Source organism: Scyliorhinus torazame, chromosome 10 (assembly GCF_047496885.1).
Source record: "Scyliorhinus torazame isolate Kashiwa2021f chromosome 10, sScyTor2.1, whole genome shotgun sequence".
NCBI classification, from domain to species: domain Eukaryota; kingdom Metazoa; phylum Chordata; class Chondrichthyes; order Carcharhiniformes; family Scyliorhinidae; genus Scyliorhinus; species Scyliorhinus torazame.
The window spans coordinates 17,040,662-17,059,463 of NC_092716.1; the positions used below are offsets into that span (position 1 = coordinate 17,040,662).

Here is an 18,802-nt window from a genome sequence, read left to right on the forward strand (position 1 = left end):
CTCCCCTCCCTCCAGCACCGGCGCCCACACTCTCTCAGTCTCCCCATCAGATCTCTTCCCCCATCCCCATCCATCACCCTACCCATGGAACATTCCCTTCGCATAGTTAAAACCCTGTATACAACCGACATCCCCCCCACAACCACAAATCCTCAGTTTGAGTCCAACTTTTCAGTTTGTATAAAGGTCCAAGCCTCCTCAGGCGTTTCGAAGTAGTGGTGTCGATCCTGAAACGTGACCCACAATCGCGCTGGCTGCAGCATTCCGAACCTCACCCCCTTCCGATGGAGCACCGCCTTGGCCTGATTAAAACCAGCTCTCTTCTTTGCCACCTCCGCACTCCAGTCCTGATAGATTCGGATCTCCGTATTCTCCCACCTGCTGCTCCGCTCTTTCTTGGTCCATCTCAAGACACGCTCTCTATCCACGAAACGGTGAAACCTCACCACTACCGCCCTTGGCGGCTCGTTGGCCTTGGGTCTCCTTGCCAGGACCCGATGTGCCCCTTCTAGCTCCAGGGGACTCGGAGAGGCCCCCGCACCCATCAGCGAGTTGAGCATCTTGCTCACATATGCCCCGGCATCGGCCCCCTCCACCCCTTCAGGGAGCCCCAGAATCCGAAGATTCTTCCTCCTCGACCTGTTCTCCAGGTCCTCGAATCTTTCCGCCCACCTCTTGTGCAGCGCCTCGTGCGCCTCCATCTTCACCGCCAGGCCCAAGATCTCATCCTCGTTCTCCGTGGCTTTTTCCCGCACCTCCCGGACCGCCGCCCTTTGGGCCTTCTGGGTCTCCACTCACCTCTCGATCACCGTCAGCATTGGCGCCAGCACCTCTTTCTTCAGCTCCTCAAAGCAGCGCCTGAGAAACTCCTGCTGCTCCTGCCCCCATGCCACTTGAGCTACGCCCGCCGCCATCTTGTTTTTTCTCCCTCGCACTTTTCGCTGCTCCACAAACGCTTTTTTGACCGCTCCGCTCCTGGTCCAATCCGTATACTATGGGGGGTGGACCTTGCTATCACCTTCCCACACTGGAAGTCGTCGGAAAATTGCCGTTGGGGCTCCTCTCGAGAGCCCAAAAGTCCGTTTTAGCGGGAGCCGCCGAATGTGCGGCTTAGCTCTGCATAGCCGCAACCGGAAGTCGCGGGAGGCCACTTCTAAGGAGTTCTTGAGCTGTACAGCCTCGGTAAGGTCGAGTTTACCCCCGTTCAGTGATCGCTGGCGGACGTAATTGGATTGAATGCCCGTGACATAGGCGTCTCTGATCAGCAGTTCCGTGTGTTGGACAGCCGATACTGCCTGGCAATTACAGTTCCTACCAAGTATCCGCAAGGCACGCAGAAAATCGTCCTGAGACTCCCCCGGGAGTTGCCGTCCCGTGGCCAGGAGGTGCCTGGCGAACACCTGATTCACAGTCCTGATGTACTGTCCTTTTAGTAGCGCCATCGCTTCTGTGTAAGTGGGAGCATCCCGAATGAGGAGGAAAACTTATTGGCTCACCCGTGCGTAGAGGATCTGGAGCTTCTGCGGATCTGAGAGGGCTTCTGTGGATGCTCCGAGACATCCTTCGAAGCAGGATAGCCAGTGCTCGAAAGTGGCGTTGGCTGCGATCCGACTTGATTAAGACGTTCATCTTTAAAATTCTAGCGCAATAAATTGATGTACCATCAATAACCACGAGACGAAATGGCGAACAATTGAGGCTTTATTGCGCTGAATGTTAAGCCTCCTGCAGCTGGAACCAGAATGGAGGCAGCACAGCAGAGTGCACACTTTTATACAGAGCCTGCTGGGTGGAGCCAGCAGGCCGGGGTTTACTGTATTAACTGTAGTACAGTGGCAGTACCGTAATGCACGTAGTGTGTAACCAGTGGTGTTTACCACACTGCCGGTGTCAAGGTCAATGTTTATTCCCTCACCCAATGTCACAAAATCAGATCAGCTGGTCATTGTCACATCTGTGGGAGCTTTCCATGAGCAAAAATGGCTGCTGCCTTGTTTATGTTGGAACTAATGAGGTAGATTTTGAGTTGTATTACACGCTGAGGTGTCCAGAGATCATGCAAGACCTGCATGTTCCATTCCATTGTATTATAATTGGTGGCCTTGAACATTCTGCACTTCGCCCCCTGCTCTCCCCCCACCGCCCCCTCAAAATGTTTTCTCTCTAAATGGTAGGTTATCAATGTTCAACTGTGCTGCTTTCATCAATCAATACAGGTTTGCAGTTAAATGGCTTTGTTTTTCTTATAACTCTATTCACAGCTTGTTGTTGAAAAGGACCCCGAGGAGTTCAGGATATCGGCCAGACTGTAAGTACTGTACTCCCATCGTTTAAATGATGTCCGTGAAAGGACATTTAGAATTGTGCTTCTTTTCAAAGTTTGAAAGAAACTTGTGTGTTTTTAGTTACACCCAGTGGGTAAAGGCTCTTGTCCGTATCTAACCCAGCCAACTGCTGTGATAACTATACCAGAGAAAGGCAATTTTGGACAAATGAGTTTTGGAGCGGAGGTATTCAAAACCATGATCTGCAAAACCCTTCTGGCCTCTCACTCTCTGTTCTACCCAGTCTTGAGAAGAACAAACTAAGAACTATTTGCATTTCTATAGTGATGTTTAATGTAATTGATGCACAATCAATTATGATGAGACGAGAGTAGAGAATAATCAAGGCTTTATTACACTGATGTGTGGCCTCCTACAGCAGCTGGCGAAATGGCTGCTGTTCGGACAGCACACACATTTATACTCCGCCTGCTGGGCGGAGCCAGCAGGCAGGTATCTACCCCCATACCTTTAGTACAGGGGCCTTACATTAATACCAATATATACAATATAATACAACAGTGGTGACTACCACAGTAGTAAAACATGCTCTGATGCTTTACAGGAGCATTATCAAACACAGTTTGACTTTGAACCCCATAAAAAGATATTGAGGCAGATGATTAAAGGTGAGGTGGGTTTCAAGAAGCATCTTAAAGAAAGAAAAAGAGAGAGAGATTGGGGAGGGAACATCCGGGGATAGGTCCTCAGCAGCTGAAGGCACGGTGACCAATGAAATAGTCAGATGCCAGTATCCAAGGAAAGCAGAGAGATCAGAGCGTCGAGGAGGAACTGGAAGCCGTCACAGGGATGGGGATGGACAAGGCCATGGTGGGATTTGAAAACGGGGAAGTGGATTTTTATTTGCCAGGCTTGGGAACCCAGTGGAGGTCAGCGAGAAACAGCAGGGATGAGTACGAGTTAGGATATTGATAGCAGAGCTTTAGCTGAGCTTCAGGGTATGTTGGGTGGAAAATGTGATCGGAATGGTCGAGTCGAGAGGTGACATTCGAACAGCAATGTTGGATTTAAAGTGTCTGTCATTTCAGCTTTGATTGGAATGATCTCAATGTGTTTGTGTGAATTCATTCACAACATGGAATTCAAATCTGCAACGTGGCTGCGACAGGGGTAGTGCTTTTACATGTCATTTCTGCATTCAGTGTCCTCTGTTGTAAATCTTTATATGTGGAAATAAGGAATAATAGAATCATAGAAGTTTACAGCATGGAAACAGGCCCTTCGGCCCAACCAGTCCATGCCACCCAGTTTTTACCATTAAGCTAGTCCCAGTTGCCCGCACTTGGCCCATAACCCTCTATACCCATCTTACCCATGTAACCATCTAAATGCTTTTTGAAAGACACAATTGTACCCGCCTCTACTACTACCTCTGGCAGCCCATTCCAGACACTCACTACCCTCTGAGTGAAGAAATTGCCCCTCTGGGCCCTTCTGAATCTCTCCCCTCTCACCTTAAACCTATGCCCTCTAGTTTTAGACTCCCCTACCTTTGGGAAAAGATGTTGACTATCTACCTTATCTATGCCCCTCATTATTTTATAGACCTCTATAAGATCACCCCTAAGCCTCCTACGCTCCAGGGAAAAAAGTCCCAGTCTATCCAGCCTCTCCTTATAACTCAAACCATCAAGTCCCGGCAACATCCTAGTAAATCTTTTCTGCACTCTTTCTAGTTTAATAATATCCTTTCTATAATAGGGTGACCAGAACTGCACACAGTATTCCAAGTGTGGCCGTACCAATGTCTTGTACAACTTCAACAAGACGTCCCAACTCCTATATTCAATGTTCTGACCAATGAAACCAAGCATGCCGAATGCCTTCTTCACCACCCTGTCCACCTGCGACTCCACCTTCAAGGAGCTATGAACCTGTACTCCTAGATCTCTTTGTTCTATAACTCTCCCCAACGCCATACCATTAACTGAGTAGGTCCTGGCCTGATTCGATCTGCCAAAATGCATCACCTCACATTTATCTAAATTAAACTCCATCTGCCATTCGTCGGCCCACTGGCCTAATTGATCAAGATCCCGTTGCAATCCTAGATAACCTTCTTCACTATCCACTGTGCCACCAATCTTGGTGTCATCTGCAAACTTACTAACCATGCCTCCTAAATTCTCATCCAAATCATTAATATAAATCACAAATAACAGTGGACCCAGCACTGATCCCTGAGGCACACCACTGGTCACAGGCCTCCAGTTTTGAAAAACAACCCTCTACAACCACCCTCTGCCTTCTGTCGTCCAGCCAATTTTGAATCCAATTGGCAACCTCACCCTGGATCCCGTGAGCTTTAACCTTCTGCAACAACCTACCATGCGGTACCTTGTCAAAGGCTTTGCTAAAGTCCATGTAGACAACGTCTACTGCACTGCCCTCATCTACCTTCTTGGTCACTCCCTCAAAAAACTCAATCAAATTTGTGAGACATGATTTTCCACGCACAAAGCCATGCTGACTGCCCCGAATCAGTCCTTGCCTCTCTAAATGCTTGTAGATCCTGTCTCTCAGAATACCTTCTAGCAACTTACCTACTACAGACGTTAGGCTCACCGGTCTGTAGTTCCCAGGCTTTTCCCTGCTGCCCTTCTTAAACAAGGGCACAACATTCACCACTCTCCAATCTTCAGGCACCTCACCTGTGGCTGCCGATGATTCAAATATCTCGGTTAGGGGACCCGCAATTTCCTCCCTAGCCTCCCACAACATCCTGGGATACATTTCATCAGGTCCCGGGGATTTATCTACCTTGATGCGCTTTAAGACTTCCAGCACCACCTCCTCTGTAATATGCACACTTCTCAAGACATCACTATTTATTTCCCTTAGTTTCCTAACATCCATGCCTTTCTCCACCGTGAATACCGATGAGAAATATTCATTCAGGATCTCACCCAACTCTTGTGGCTCTGCACATAGATGCCCTTGTTGATCCTTAAGAGGCCCTACTCTGTCCCTAGTTACTCTTTTCCCCTTTATGTATCTGTAGAATCTCTTTGGATTCTCCCTTGCATTATTTGCCAAAGCAATTTCATGTCCCCTTTTTGCCCTCCTGATTTCCCTCTTAACTCTATTTCGACAATCTCTATACTCTTCAAGGGATCTACTTGATCCCAGTTGCTTATGTACGTCATATGCCTCCTTCTTCTTTTTGACCAGAGTCTCAATATCTCGAGTCATCCAGGGTTCCCTACTTCTACCAGCCTTGCCCTTCACTCTAAAGGGAATGTGCTTACCCTGCACCCTGGTTAACACATTTTTAAAAGCCTCCCATTTACCAGCCGTCCCTTTGTCTGCCAATAGTCTCCCCCAATCTACCTCTGCAAGTTCCTGTCTGATACCATCAAAATTGGCCTTGCCCCAATTAAGAATTTTAACTCTTGGGCCAGACCTATCATTCTCCATAGCTATCTTAAAACTAATGGAATTATGGTCACTTGTCCCAAAGTGATCCCTCACTAGCACTTCTATCACTTGCCCTTCCTTATTTCCCAAGACGAGGTCAAGTTTTGCCCCCTCTCTAGTCGGTCCATCCACATACTGAATGAGAAATTCCTCCTGAATACACTCAACAAATTTCCCTCCATCCAAACCCCTAATGCTATGGCTGTCCCAGTCAATGTTGGGAAAGTTAAAGTCCCCTACTACTACCACCCTATTATTCTTGCAGCTATCTGTAATCTCCTTACATATTTGCTCCTCAATTTCCCGCTGACTATTTGGGGGCCTGTAGTACAGTCCTACCAAGGTGATCTCTCCCTTCTTATTTTTCAGTTCCACCCATATAGACTCAGTGGGCGAACCCTCGGATATATCCCCTCTAAGTACTGCTGTGATGTTCTCCCTAATCAAAAACGCCACTCCCCCTCCTCTCTTACCTCCTGTTCTATCCTTTCTATAGCATCTGTACCCCGGAACATTGAGCTGCCAGTCCTGCCCCTCCCTTAGCCATGTTTCAGTCATAGCTATAATATCCCAGTCCCATGTGCCCGTCCATGCCCTGAGTTCATCCGCTTTGCCCGTCAGGCCCCTTGCATTGAAATAAATGCAGTTTAATGTAGACCTTCCTTGCTCTCTGCCCTGCTTTACACACTCTCCCTTCCTGCCTTTTGTTTCTGTCCCCACTGACTTCCTACATCGGTTCCCATCCCCCTGGCACATTCGTTTAAACCCTCCCCAACTGCACTAGCAAACACCCCCCCGAGAACATTGGTTCCGGTCCCACCCAGATGCAGACCGTCCGATTTGTACAGGTCCCACCTCCCCCAGAATCGGTCCCAATGTCCCAGGAATTTGAAACCCTCCCTCTTGCACCATCTCTCAAGCCACGTATTCATCCTAGCTATCCTGTCATTCCTACTCTGACTATCACGTGGCACTGGTAGCAATCCTGAGATTACTACCTTTGAGGTCCTACTTTTTAGTTTAACTCCTAACTCCCTAAATTCAGCTTGTAGGACCTCATCCCGTTTTTTACCTATATCGTTGGTGCCTATATGCACCACGACAGCTGGCTGTTCACCCTCCCCCTCCAGAATGCCCTGCAGCCGCTCCGAGACATCCTTGACCCTTGCACCAGGGAGGCAACATACCAACCTGGATTCTCGTTTGCGTCCGCAGAAACGCCTGTCTATTCCCCTTACAATTGAATCCCCTATCACTATAGCTCTGCCACTCTTTTTCCCGCCCTTCTGTGCAGCAGAGCCAGCCACGGTGCCATGAACCTGGCTGCTGCCACCTTCCCCTGGTGAGCCATCTCCCCCAACAGTTTCCAAAACGGTAAATCTGTTTTGGAGGGAGATGACCGCAGGGGATCCCTGCACTGCCTTCCTACTCTTCCTCTGTCTGTTGGTCACCCTTTCCCTATCTGCCTCAGTAATTTTAATCTGCGGTGTGACCAACTCACTGAATGTGCTATCCACAACTTCCTCAGCATCGCGGATGCTCCAAAGTGAGTCCATCCGCAGCTCCAGAGCCGTCAAGCGGTCTAACAGGAGCTGCAGTTGGACACACTTCTTGCAGATGAAGGAGTCAGGGACACCAGAAGGGTCCCTGACTTGCCACATCTCACAAGAGGAGCATGACACGGGTCTGAGCTCTCCTGCCATGACTTAAACCTGAAGTTAAATTTGAACTACACTACACAGCTAAGAGAAAGTCAAAGAGAGAGAAATCACTTACCAGTTACAAGCCAATCACTTACCTGCTGGCTGTGATGCAATTGCTCCAGAGACTCCCTCACAGGTCTGCTTCTCTGCACCTCATGTTCCATGATATGGAGGCAAATGGACAGAACGTCTGGACTCTAAAGGATTTAATTGTGCAGTCGGGTTTGATGCCTTGGCTGTCCCAGCAAGACGTACAAACAATCAATGGGTCACTTTGTGGTGAATGGGGTGGGGGAAGGGATTTTGGAAAGCTGGAATTTGGGTTAGCATTTTGCAGAAACATCTGCATTTTGTCTGAAATTCTTGTGCTAATTGGCTGTCTTATCTTTAAATCAGTCTCCTGATATGCAGTATTAAACCAGCACTGCATTTTCAGTAATCCTTAAACTGAACCAACTTAATCTGAAACACTTTTGAGTGAGGTGTTAAACTGTGGCCCTGTTCGACTGGATTGCAAAAAGGGAGGGAGACAGAAAGCAGGAAACTACAGGCCATTTGGCCGAATGTCTATCATAGGAAAATGTTAGAAGCCATTATGAAATATGTTTTGGCACAGTCAACATTTCTGAGATGGAAAAAATGCTTAATTAAGAAGTAATTTACCCTGTGGATAAAGGGGATGTACTTGCTGTATGTGGATTTACAGAAATAAGGGGAGGGATTCTCCCAACGGGAGTCTAAGTGCCGACGCCGGAGTAAAAACGCGAGTGTTTTACTGCAGCGTCGGCGCCCTTTTCCAGACCCCTATTCCCCCCCCCTCCATGGGGCTAGAAGGGCCGTTGCGCGATTTACGAGGGCGGGGCCTCGGCGCAGCGTCAGAGACGCGGCGCAGCGTCAGAGACGCGGCGCAGCGTCAGAGACGCGGCTCCTTGGGTCCCGCGCATGCGCAGTTGGGCTGGCGCCAACTAGCGCATACGCGGTGGCCGTCCTCCACCAGGCCGCCCCGCACAAACATGGCGGATGGCTCCAAGCTCGCCGGCGGAGGAAAGGAGGCCCGCCGACAGAGGCCGGCCCGCCGATCGGTTGGTCTCGATCGCATTCCGGGCCACTCCGGAAGCCCCCCCCCCCCAGGAATGGAGCCCCCCCCCCCACCACAAGCCACCCCCCCAAGCCTTTGCGACGAGTACCCACCGGCAGCGACCAGGTGTGGACGGCGCCGGCAGGACTAGGCCGTTTACGCGCGGCCCATTGCGGCGATTCTCCGAGCAGCCCGGTGCGATTCACGCGCCGCTGGTTTCGGGGGGGCGGGGGAGAGTGGGAGAATCGTGTGCGGGGGTCGGGGTGGCGTGGCGCGATTCGCGCGGCGCCCTGGCGATTCTCCCACCCGGCGGGGGGGTGGGGGGAGAATACCGCCCAAGGTGTCACATCAAACGCTATTGTGGAAAGTAAAAGCTCATGGTGGAGGGGATAACATTGGCAAGGATTGGTAATTGGCTCGTTAACAGGAATAAGTGAATTGGCAGAAATGGGCCTTTTTATGGTGGGTGAAATGTAATGATTGGTGTGCCACAGGGATCGGGACTGGGGCCTCAACTTTTTACAATTTATGTAAATGAATTGGATGAAAAGTCCAAAGGTATGATTACTAAGTTTGTTGATGACACAAAGGGAGGTAATAAAGTAAGTTGTGAAGAGGACATAATGGGGCTACAAAAGGATATCGACAGGTTAATTGAGTGGGCAAAGATCTGGCAAATGGAATATAATGTGCGGATATATGAAATTGTTCATTTTGGCGGGAAGAATAAAAAATAATAAATGGTGAGAGATTGCAGAGCTCGGAGGGTCTGGGTGTTCCGGCGCACAAATCACAAAAGATTAGTATGCAGGTACAGAAAGTAATTAGGGAAGCCAGTAGCAAACCCTTGATGCTTGACGTTGGCAACTGTGCCTTTAGTAATCTGGGTCCTGAGCCTTGAGTTCCCGCCTTAAACCTCTTTGACTCTTGTCACTTCCTGTCACTTCAAGGTTTTTTTAAAACCTATCTATTTGATCAAGAATTTTCTCAGCTATCCTGATGTCTTCTTCTCTGGCTGGATGTCGATAATTGTTTGATAAAACTGCAGTGAAGCACTTTGGGGAGGTGTGCTTCCTTAAAGGTGCTATATGAATGCAAGATGATTTTATTTCACTTTGAGAATTGAACTATGGAAGTAGGGGAGGTGAAGAATGTTTTTCTGAACTGGAGATGATCCGTGGGGAAGGTTTGTCCTGTGATCAGGAATTTGGAAGAATCCTCCAGAATTCTGAGTTTGTTTTTAAAAATTATTTATTTGTTCATGTGATGTGGGGGTCACTGGCTAGGCTAGCATTTGTTGCCCTTCAGAAGGTGGTGGTGAGCTGCCTTATTGAACCGCTGCAGTCCCTGTGGTGTAGGTACACCCACCGTGCTGTTGGGGAGGGAGTTCCAGGATTTTAACAGTGAAGGAAGAATGATGTTCCATTTCAAGATGGCATGTGACTTGGAAGGGAACTTGCAGCAGGTGGTGTTCCCATGCATCTGCTGCCCTGGCACCTTCTAGGTGGTAGAGGTTGCAGGTTTAGAAGGTGCTATTGAAGGAGCCGTGTTGAGTTGCTGCAGCGTATCTTGTAGATGGTACACACGGCTGCCACTGTGCGTCGTGGTGAAAGGAGTACACATTTGTGGATGAGGTCCCAATCAAGCGAGCTGATTTGTCCTGGATGCTGTCGAGCTTCTTAAGTGTTGCTGGAGCTGCACTCCTCTAGGCAAGTGGAGGGTATCACACTCTGACTTGTGCGTTTTAGATGGTGGACAGGTTTTGCGCAGTCAGGAAGTTACTCTCCATAGAATTCCCAGCCGCTGATCTGCTATTGTAGCCACAGTATTTAAATGGCTAGTCCAGTTCAGTTTCTGGTCAATGGCAATCCTCAGGATGTTGATAGTGGGGGATTCAGCAATGGTAATGTCGAGGAGCAATGGTTGGATTTCTTTTGTTGGAGATGGCCATTGCCTGGCACTTGTGGTTTGAATGTAACTTGCCACTTATCAGCCCAAGTCTGGATATTGTCCAGGTCTTGCTGCATATGGACGCTGACTGCTTCAGTATCTGGGGAGTCGTGAATGGTGCCGAACATTTTGCCGACATCGGCAACCATCCCCACTTCTGACCTTATGATGGAGGGAAGGTAATTGATGAAGCAGCTGAAGATGGTTGGGCCGAGGGCACTACCCTGAGAAATTTCTGATGTGATATCTCGGGACTGAGATGATTGACCTCCAACCACCACAACCATCTTCCTTTGAGTCCGGTATCATTTCAGTCACCTGATTCCCATTGACTCCAGTTTTGCTCAGGCTCTTTGATGCCACACTCAAACAAACGTTGCCGTGATGTCAAGGGAAATCACTCTCGCCTGGCCCTTTGTGTGAGCTCTTTTTTTTTTCCATGTTTGAACTCAGGTTGCAATGAGGTCAGGACTGAATGACCTTGGTGGAACCCAAACTGAGTGTCAATGACCAGGTTACTGCTGAGTAGGTGGCACTTGTCCACGCCGCCGATGGCACTTCCCATCACTTTTTTTTTGATTGACAGTCGATTGATGGGGTGGTAACAAACCCCCAGATGCTAGTAAGTGGGACTTTGCAGGGTCAACAGGTATGGCTGTGCCTTTGTCGTTTCAGGTGCCTCAGTCGATGCCAAGTGGTCTGTCCAGTTTCATTCCTTTTAAACCTTGTCGCAGATTGATAGAGCCTTGCTCAGATCTTTTCAGAGGGCATTTAAGTGTCAACCACATTGTTGTGGGTCTGGAGTCGCATGTAGGCCAGACCAGGCAAAGGTGGCAGATTTCCTAGGGACATTATATCATTTTTGTTTTGAATGTTAATATTGCATCAGCTTCCAACATTCTTTCAGGCAGTGCATTCCAGATCATAACTTGTTTAAAATACTTTCTCCTCGCCTTTCCTTTCCACCCAGACACCACCATCACTGTCCCTGGGCATGCCCTGTCACACTGGCAGGGCAGATGCATAGTCGCAGCAGTGTGTGCAATCTACAAAATGCACCGCAACAACTCACCAAAGCTCCTTCGACAGCACCTCCCAAGTCTGCGACCTCTGTCACCCAGCAGGACGAGGGCATGAAAACACCACCACCTGAGAGTCTTTCGCAATCCTAACTTGGAAACACATCACCGTTCCGTCACTGTCGCTGGTTCAAAATCCTGAAACTGCCTTCCTAACAGCACCGTGTGTACCTACACCATATCATAGAATTTACAGTGCAGAAGGAGGCCATTCGGCCCAACGAGTCTGCATCTGCCCTTGGAAAGAGCTCCCTACTTAAGCCCACACCTCCACCCTATCCCAGTAACCCCACCTAACCGTTTTGGACACCTAAAAGGCAATTTAGCATGGCCAATCCACCTAACCTGCACATCCTTGGACTGTGGAAGGAAACCGGAGCACCCAGAGGAAACTCATGCTGGCACGGGGAGAATGTGCAGACTCCGCAGACAGTAACCCAAGCCGGGTATCGAACCTGGGACCCTGGCGCCGTGAAGCAACAGTGCTAACCACTGTGCCACCGTGCCTGCAACAGGTGGTTCAAGAAGGCAGCTCATAACCACCTCCTCACGCAATTGGGGATGGGCAATAAATGCTGGCCTAGTGATAAAAATATATGTACTAAAGCTGGGCTATGAGGGAAGAGCAGGGATGTGGAAGTGGGACTTACTGGATGGCTCTCTCAATGGACTAATGCAAGGTATCAAGAGTTGGATAGGCTCCTTTTCCTACATGATTCTGTAGAGAGCAGCTCAGGCTAAGACATTAGTTCGCTTTATCAACCAATTGAGTACTGTAATGGGGAAATGTTTCAGTAAACATTCTGAAAAGATGAGATTAAATGGACTCGGTACTGTTGAAGAAAGTCTCACTTGTGATGTGAAACATAACAATGGTGATGGTGCTAACACTTATCTACTTGTTTTTGCAGTTGTAGGATTTGAAATCCCAGATAAGTTTGTGGTGGGATATGCCCTGGATTACAATGAGTATTTCCGGGACTTGAATGTAAGTATGCAATGCTATGCTACAACTTCTATTTGCAAAATGGGAATTGTTGGGGCCTGAGCTTCTTCGGAGCGGTAATCAGATTGCCACTCTGCTCCTGGTGTTTTATTCAGGCCTCGTCTGCCCCCTTATGCGGAAGTTATAGATCCCATGTTTTTCGAGAAGGGTCAAGTTCCCAGTATTATTACGCACACGCGCAAAAAATTATAATTGAGATGTTTATCGCATTGCTGTAAGTTGCTGTTCAGAGGTTTGCTATGTCGTTCTTTGTGATGTCTTTGGGCCACAAGATGCTCAATGAAGTTCATCCTTGATCGTCAGGACACGGCTTGAAGCATCTTGCAGCATTTTATTACACTGGAAGAATTTTAGGGATGTAAGCTTTCGGTGCTGTTATAATCTAAGCTCCTTTTAAAGTTGAGTTTGACACAGCTGCACCTGGCTTCTGTTGCATCCGAGCAAAGAATTCACCTTTCTATTTTTATTTTCGTCGTTGGCTGTTCCAGTATAAATGGTCTCTATTCAGTTGGCCGGAAGGAAGGGGGCAAACCACCCCCCACCTCACACCACCACTCCTCAAGGAACTGGCTGGAAGTTGCAAATGTGTTTGAGGCAGCTCCCAGGGCAAGGCCACCATTGCAATTCAGCAGTCGCCCTCCGAAGACACGTCTGCTGCTGCCTGCTACTGACTCTGGCTCGGTGCGACCGAGCGTATTCTAATCTAACTCTCCCTGAATCTGCCTCTCCGTGGGGCAGCAAGTATTCGGAGAGTCCCAGATGAGAAGGGTATAAGCTGAAGGGTAGAGGTGGGGAATGGGCATCACCGATAGCCAGCAGTCCTCAATGGCACATGGTGTGTGGCTGAGGTTGATGGAATCTGGTTCCTGCAGTAGGATGATGAGTCACCATCCTTCAACACATTTTCATTCTCCTTCCAGTGAATGAACCAAAGGAGATGGCGGTGGAATGCTAATGTCACTAGACAAGGAACCCAGAGCCCCAGGTGAATGCTCAAGATCAGCTTCTGGTGGCGTAATGGTAAAATCAGTGGATTAGTAATCCAGTTGGCCTAGCCTAATGCTGAGAAGCAAGGGTTCAAATCCCACCACAGCAGCTGGTGGAATTTAAAGTTGATCAATAAATCTGGAATTATAAAGCTAGTCGACCATGAAATTATCTTTGATCGCTGGGTCACTAGTGTGCTTTTTAGGGAAGGAAATCTGCCTCCCTTATCTTTCTGGTCTGGTTTGCATGTGTTGCCTTTTCTTACCTGCTGTAAATATGGCAATCAATAAGGTTGCCCTTTCTTTAGATATCGATATTATATTGCTCAGAATCGCCAGGTATCGAATGATACCACCACAAGGTTCAACCGGATATCAATCAAAGAGCCAAACACCAGTTAGTTAGTTCAAGATCAAGGGTACTTTATTTACACACACAATTACACAACATAAACACTACAAGTTAAACTACACCTATCAACTATGACAACCTGTACTTGACTTCAGGCACCCGGTTAGGTCAGAGGAACAGTGGCCTTTGTTCGAAGGTTGCTCAAGTATCAGTCTTTTGTCTTACGGAGATGGGCCATCAAAATGCTAATCGGTTGGGGGTTTTGATGCTGTTTGGATTCTTCGCTCAGAAATATACATGCAGGCTCTGAGCCTGCCTGAACCTGACATTGTCCATTTTTCCCGTTCTGCTTTGCGACCGTCCATGTTCCTTATTGTAAGTGGCCACCCCAGATGGCTACACATGTGACTCCAGACCCACAGTAATGTTGCTGATTCATAGCTGCCCTCTGCGATGGCTGAGCAAGCTACTCAGTGGAGCAATTAGGGATGGACAATAAATGCCCACATCCCATGAAGTAATTTTTAAAAAATTGTCACCTCACTTTCTGTTGCTCAGTTGCTCGCACTTATGCCTCAGAGGCAGAAGATTGTGGGTTTAAGTCCTACTCTCGGCTTACGGGCCAGAATCTCGGTTGATATTGCATTACAGTTCTGAGGGAGTCATTGGCTGTCCCTTGGTTCAAGGATCACACCGACTCGGGGTGCTGGGTTTCTGCCACTGCTCCTCATGTGGCTGAACAGGCCAATTCTCAACCCACAAGTCATCGCTGGGAAGTTTTGTTTATTTGACTTAGCTTTTTGTGGTCTTTGTGTACACTACAAATCTATCCTGAGTATAAGCAACACAGAGAACACCACACCGAGCACATTTTTGATTTTGAAGTTCTCATTTTTGCTTTCCAATCCCTCCCTATCTCTGTAATCGCCCCCAACCCCGCTGAGATCTCCGTTCCCCTTGGGCCTCCTTGAGAATCACAATTCCACACGTGTGACCATGTTTTCAGTTGCCTCAACCCTAGAGCTCTGGAATAGCCTCCCTACACCTCTCACTCTCTCAAGGTCACTATCCTCCTATAAGGTACTGGATTGACTGTGCTGAATTGTCTCTTGGTATCAAAGGATGTGAAGGTTAGGTGGGGTTGCAGCGCTAGGGCGGAGGAGTGGGCCTAGGTGGGGTGCTCTTTCGGGGGCCTGTGCAGACCCGATGGGCCAAATGGCCTCCTGCACTGTAGGAGTTCTTCGATCATTGAAACTCGTCACGTTGCTGTTTGTGGGATCTTCCTGCGCACAGATTGACGGCTGCGTTCATTACAAAAACAATTGCACATCATAAAGTACTGAATTGTGTGTAAAGCACTTTGGGCAGAGGTCATGAAAGGCGCTATATAAATGCATCTCTTTTTACAGTTACAATTGTTCACCAATATTGGAAACATTGAGTTAACCAAACTTCTTAAAAGTTAGTTTTAACATGCTAAACTAACAAAACTGTGCTGTTGTCATTGAACCTTTTTTCTCTTTTATTTCAAAGCATATTTGTGTGATCAGCGAGAAAGGCAGACAGAAGTACAAAGTATGAAGACCCAAAGGACTCTCTTGCAATAACTTGAAGATTCTGGCTAGGACCAGATCATTGTAGATTCCGAAACTTCCATGTCCTCTCGATTAACCTATTTAAATACTCAATGTGCAATGGAATGTGTGTAAAAGGCTCCATCTTGAAATGTACATAGCTGCAAATACGTCAGATTATTTACTATTTTTGTATCATGTCCGATGGAAATGGCTTAAATTTTTATATTTGAAATGTGCTGTAAAATTTTAATTTGCCCTCCTGGAAACATTTGAGAGCAAAGAAAATATTTTTGTATTCAGATGTTTTGTTAATAAGTGAGAATGAGTGCAACTCGGCAGCGTCTGAATCTTGTGTTCACACTGGGCACTGGTGAACACGAGGGAGAGGCAACAGTTTAATCTCCTATGATTGGCTTTTGACAGGGCAGCCCCAGTCCCCCCAGCAGGGAGGCGCTGCTGTGTCCTTGAGGTAGTTTCCATTGCCAAGCCGCCAGTCCTATCTGTTCCAAGGCTTGAGGGGATGAGATTGGTGGTGGGGGTTGGGTGTTACCTTGGACGAGTCACTTCTCGTTCAGTGTTACCACCTCCTTGCTAAACCCCAAATGGCTTGGTTTAGCCTATTGCTTAATTGAGAACAACAGTTAATGCTTCCATAACACAGGAAGGGTTCAAAGATTAGTATTTTCAGGAGTATAATAGATCATTGACTGCGAGGTGAAATGGGCTCATAGCGAATATCTTTCGATCAGTTGAGAAGAGAATAAGTCGGAGCCAAGTGTACAACCGGCCACTGATTGGCTGTGAGGTTATACTTTGCTCTACTGAGCAGTTATGATATCCAGTCCATACATCTCTGGTCAGTCTATTTTGTAAAGAAACTTGGGATTGTCCAGTTCGAAGTCTGTAAGGTGGCCGTCCCATTGGCTCCTTCATCACCCGTTCCCCATGCAAAGGTTCTCATCCTGACCCCAGCGCCTGTGCTGTGGCTACAGGTATTGCTAACAACCAATTCAAGCTTAATGTATACCGTTGCCTGCCCCTCTTGGGGACCCCCAGTAGTGAAAGGGCGACAATGTGCAGATTAAATAGTTGGGCACGGGCAGCACGGTGGCGCAGTGGTTAGCATTGCTGCCGCACGGCGCTGAGGTCCCAGGTTCGATCCCGGCTCTGGGTCACTGTCCGTGTGGAGTTTGCATGTTCTCCCCATGTTTGCGTGGGCTTCGCCCCCACAACACAAAGGTGTGCAGGCTAGGTGGATTGGCCACACTAAGTTGCCCCATAATTGGAAAAAATAAATTGGGTACTCTAAATTTTTAAAAAAATAGTTGGGGACAAGGTGAATACAACTGGGAGCAGAACTTCCAGTACAAGAGATTGAGGTGGAATCTTTGCAGTTTTCCAGCACTTTTGCTGTCATTTGACAGAAAATAGGAGCCATGGAGGGGCAGACTCATGGCAAATCAAGAGAAACCAAACCTCCTGTGGCAGAAATTCGACCCGTTCCTTTTTACCCATCTGTCTTGAATGTTTTTTCTCAATAATTCTATGTGGCTTTACTGTGGCTACTGTTTGATGAGCTTGTAAGCTGCGTTAGCATGATTTCTGTGTATCGTCACCAGGTTGGATTCCCACACAAGTTTTAGTTGAGGTAACACGAGTGGATGAGCTGTTTGTGTTGAGCTTTGACTTATGAACATTGCAAGCAGAAGTGCAATAGGGCTGAGTACATGGTGTGGGATTTATTTTTGACAGTGCATTTGCCTTTTCAGCATCAGCCTAGATTTCACTGGTTATTAAGGTATCCTTTAAATTTATTTGACTGTACAGTTATGTATATGCATCTGCTGTAAAACAACATGGCAGAATAAATTCTCCTGAGCATTTAACCTTCCTGGCTACAAGGGTCTTTGAGTATTTGATGCGTGGTACTCTCAACAAGACATTGACCAACACTACCAAGGGCTTTTCCTGTTGATTCTCTTATTTTCCATTTCTTTTATTTTGCCGTTATCATTTTTGATCCATGGATGTTTAATGGACATAGACCGTGAAGTCGAGCAGAGGCACTGAGGAACTCACAAGTTACAAAATAGTATACCGTGCTAGCTCCCGAACAGCAGGACTCGGGACGTTTTAGCTCTGGAGAGATCGGAGGGACTCGGTTCGATTGGTTGGCTGATGGCCAATGAATTGCCCAAAAGGCCATCTTCTGCCCAGTAACAGGCAGTGATTGGGTCCCACCCAAGTGGGATGGTTTTCAGAGAACAAAGGAAAGGACAGTCAGGCCCAGGATGCCCTGAGAAGAAGCTGCCAGTCTCACTCATCCAGAAAAGCTTCACAGCTGCTGTATTTCTGAACAGACAGAGAACCTGGACCAATCTACAGTGAAAACCATTACAGGCTGAAAGCAGAAGCCTCGAGCTGAAACCTTAAACTAAAAGAAGACAATTATCTGAAACAAAGAAAGACTCTTATCCTTTTTACCTTCATAATTATTTTTGCACCCCTCTTTTCCCCTCTGTGTTTGTTTATCTGTCTTGTTTGTGTGGTTGTAAGTAGCGGGTGGGGGGGAGTTAAAGGGGGGAGGATTAGGAAATAGATAATAGTTAAAACAGTTGTATAAGAGCTAGGAGCTGGAGTAGGCCTTCTGGCCCCTCGAGCCTGCTCCTCCATTCAATGAGATCATGGCTGATCTTTTATGGACTCAGCTCCACTTTCCGGCCCGAACACCATAACCCTTTACTCCTTTATTCTTCAAAAAACTATCTATCTTTATCTTGAAAAAAATTAACGAAGGAGCCTCAACTGCTTCATTGGGAAAGGAATTCCATAGATTCACAACCCTTTGGGTGAAGAACTTCCTCCTCAACTCAGTCCTCAATTTACTTCCCCTTATTTTGAGGCTATACCCCCTAGTTCTGCTTTCACCAGTGGAAGCAATCTGCCCGCATCTACCCTATCTATTCCCTTCATAATTTTACATGTATCGATAAGATCCCCCCGCTTCCTTCTAAATTCCAACGAGTACAGTCCCAGTCTACTCAACCTCTCCTCGTAATCCAACCCCCTCAACTCTGGGATTAACCTAGTGAATCTCCTCTGCACACCCTCCAGTGTCAGTACGTCCTTTCTCGGGTAAGGAGACCAAAATTGAACATACTACTCCAGGTGTGGCTGCACTAACACCTTATACAGTTGCAGCATAACCTCCCTAGTCTTAAACTCCATCCCTCTAGCAGTGAAGGCCAAAACTCCATTTGCCTTCTTAATCACCTGTTGCACCTGTAAACCAACTTTTTGCGACTCATG

The 18,802-nt window shown here is 47.6% G+C and overlaps 1 protein-coding gene across 2 annotated transcripts in view; it reads left to right on the forward strand.

Moving 5' to 3' along the window:
- hprt1l (hypoxanthine phosphoribosyltransferase 1, like) overlaps positions 1-17,379 on the forward strand; it is a 70,289-nt gene extending 52,910 nt beyond the window's left edge. For both annotated transcript variants that reach the window (XM_072517825.1, XM_072517826.1), the window contains exons 7-9: positions 2,262-2,308; positions 12,484-12,560; positions 15,450-17,379. In XM_072517825.1, the coding sequence (XP_072373926.1) occupies positions 2,262-2,308; positions 12,484-12,560; positions 15,450-15,497 (172 nt within the window). In that variant the 3' untranslated portion in view covers positions 15,498-17,379. The remainder of the gene's footprint in view (positions 1-2,261; positions 2,309-12,483; positions 12,561-15,449) is intronic.
- Positions 17,380-18,802: the final 1,423 nt, after the last annotated feature.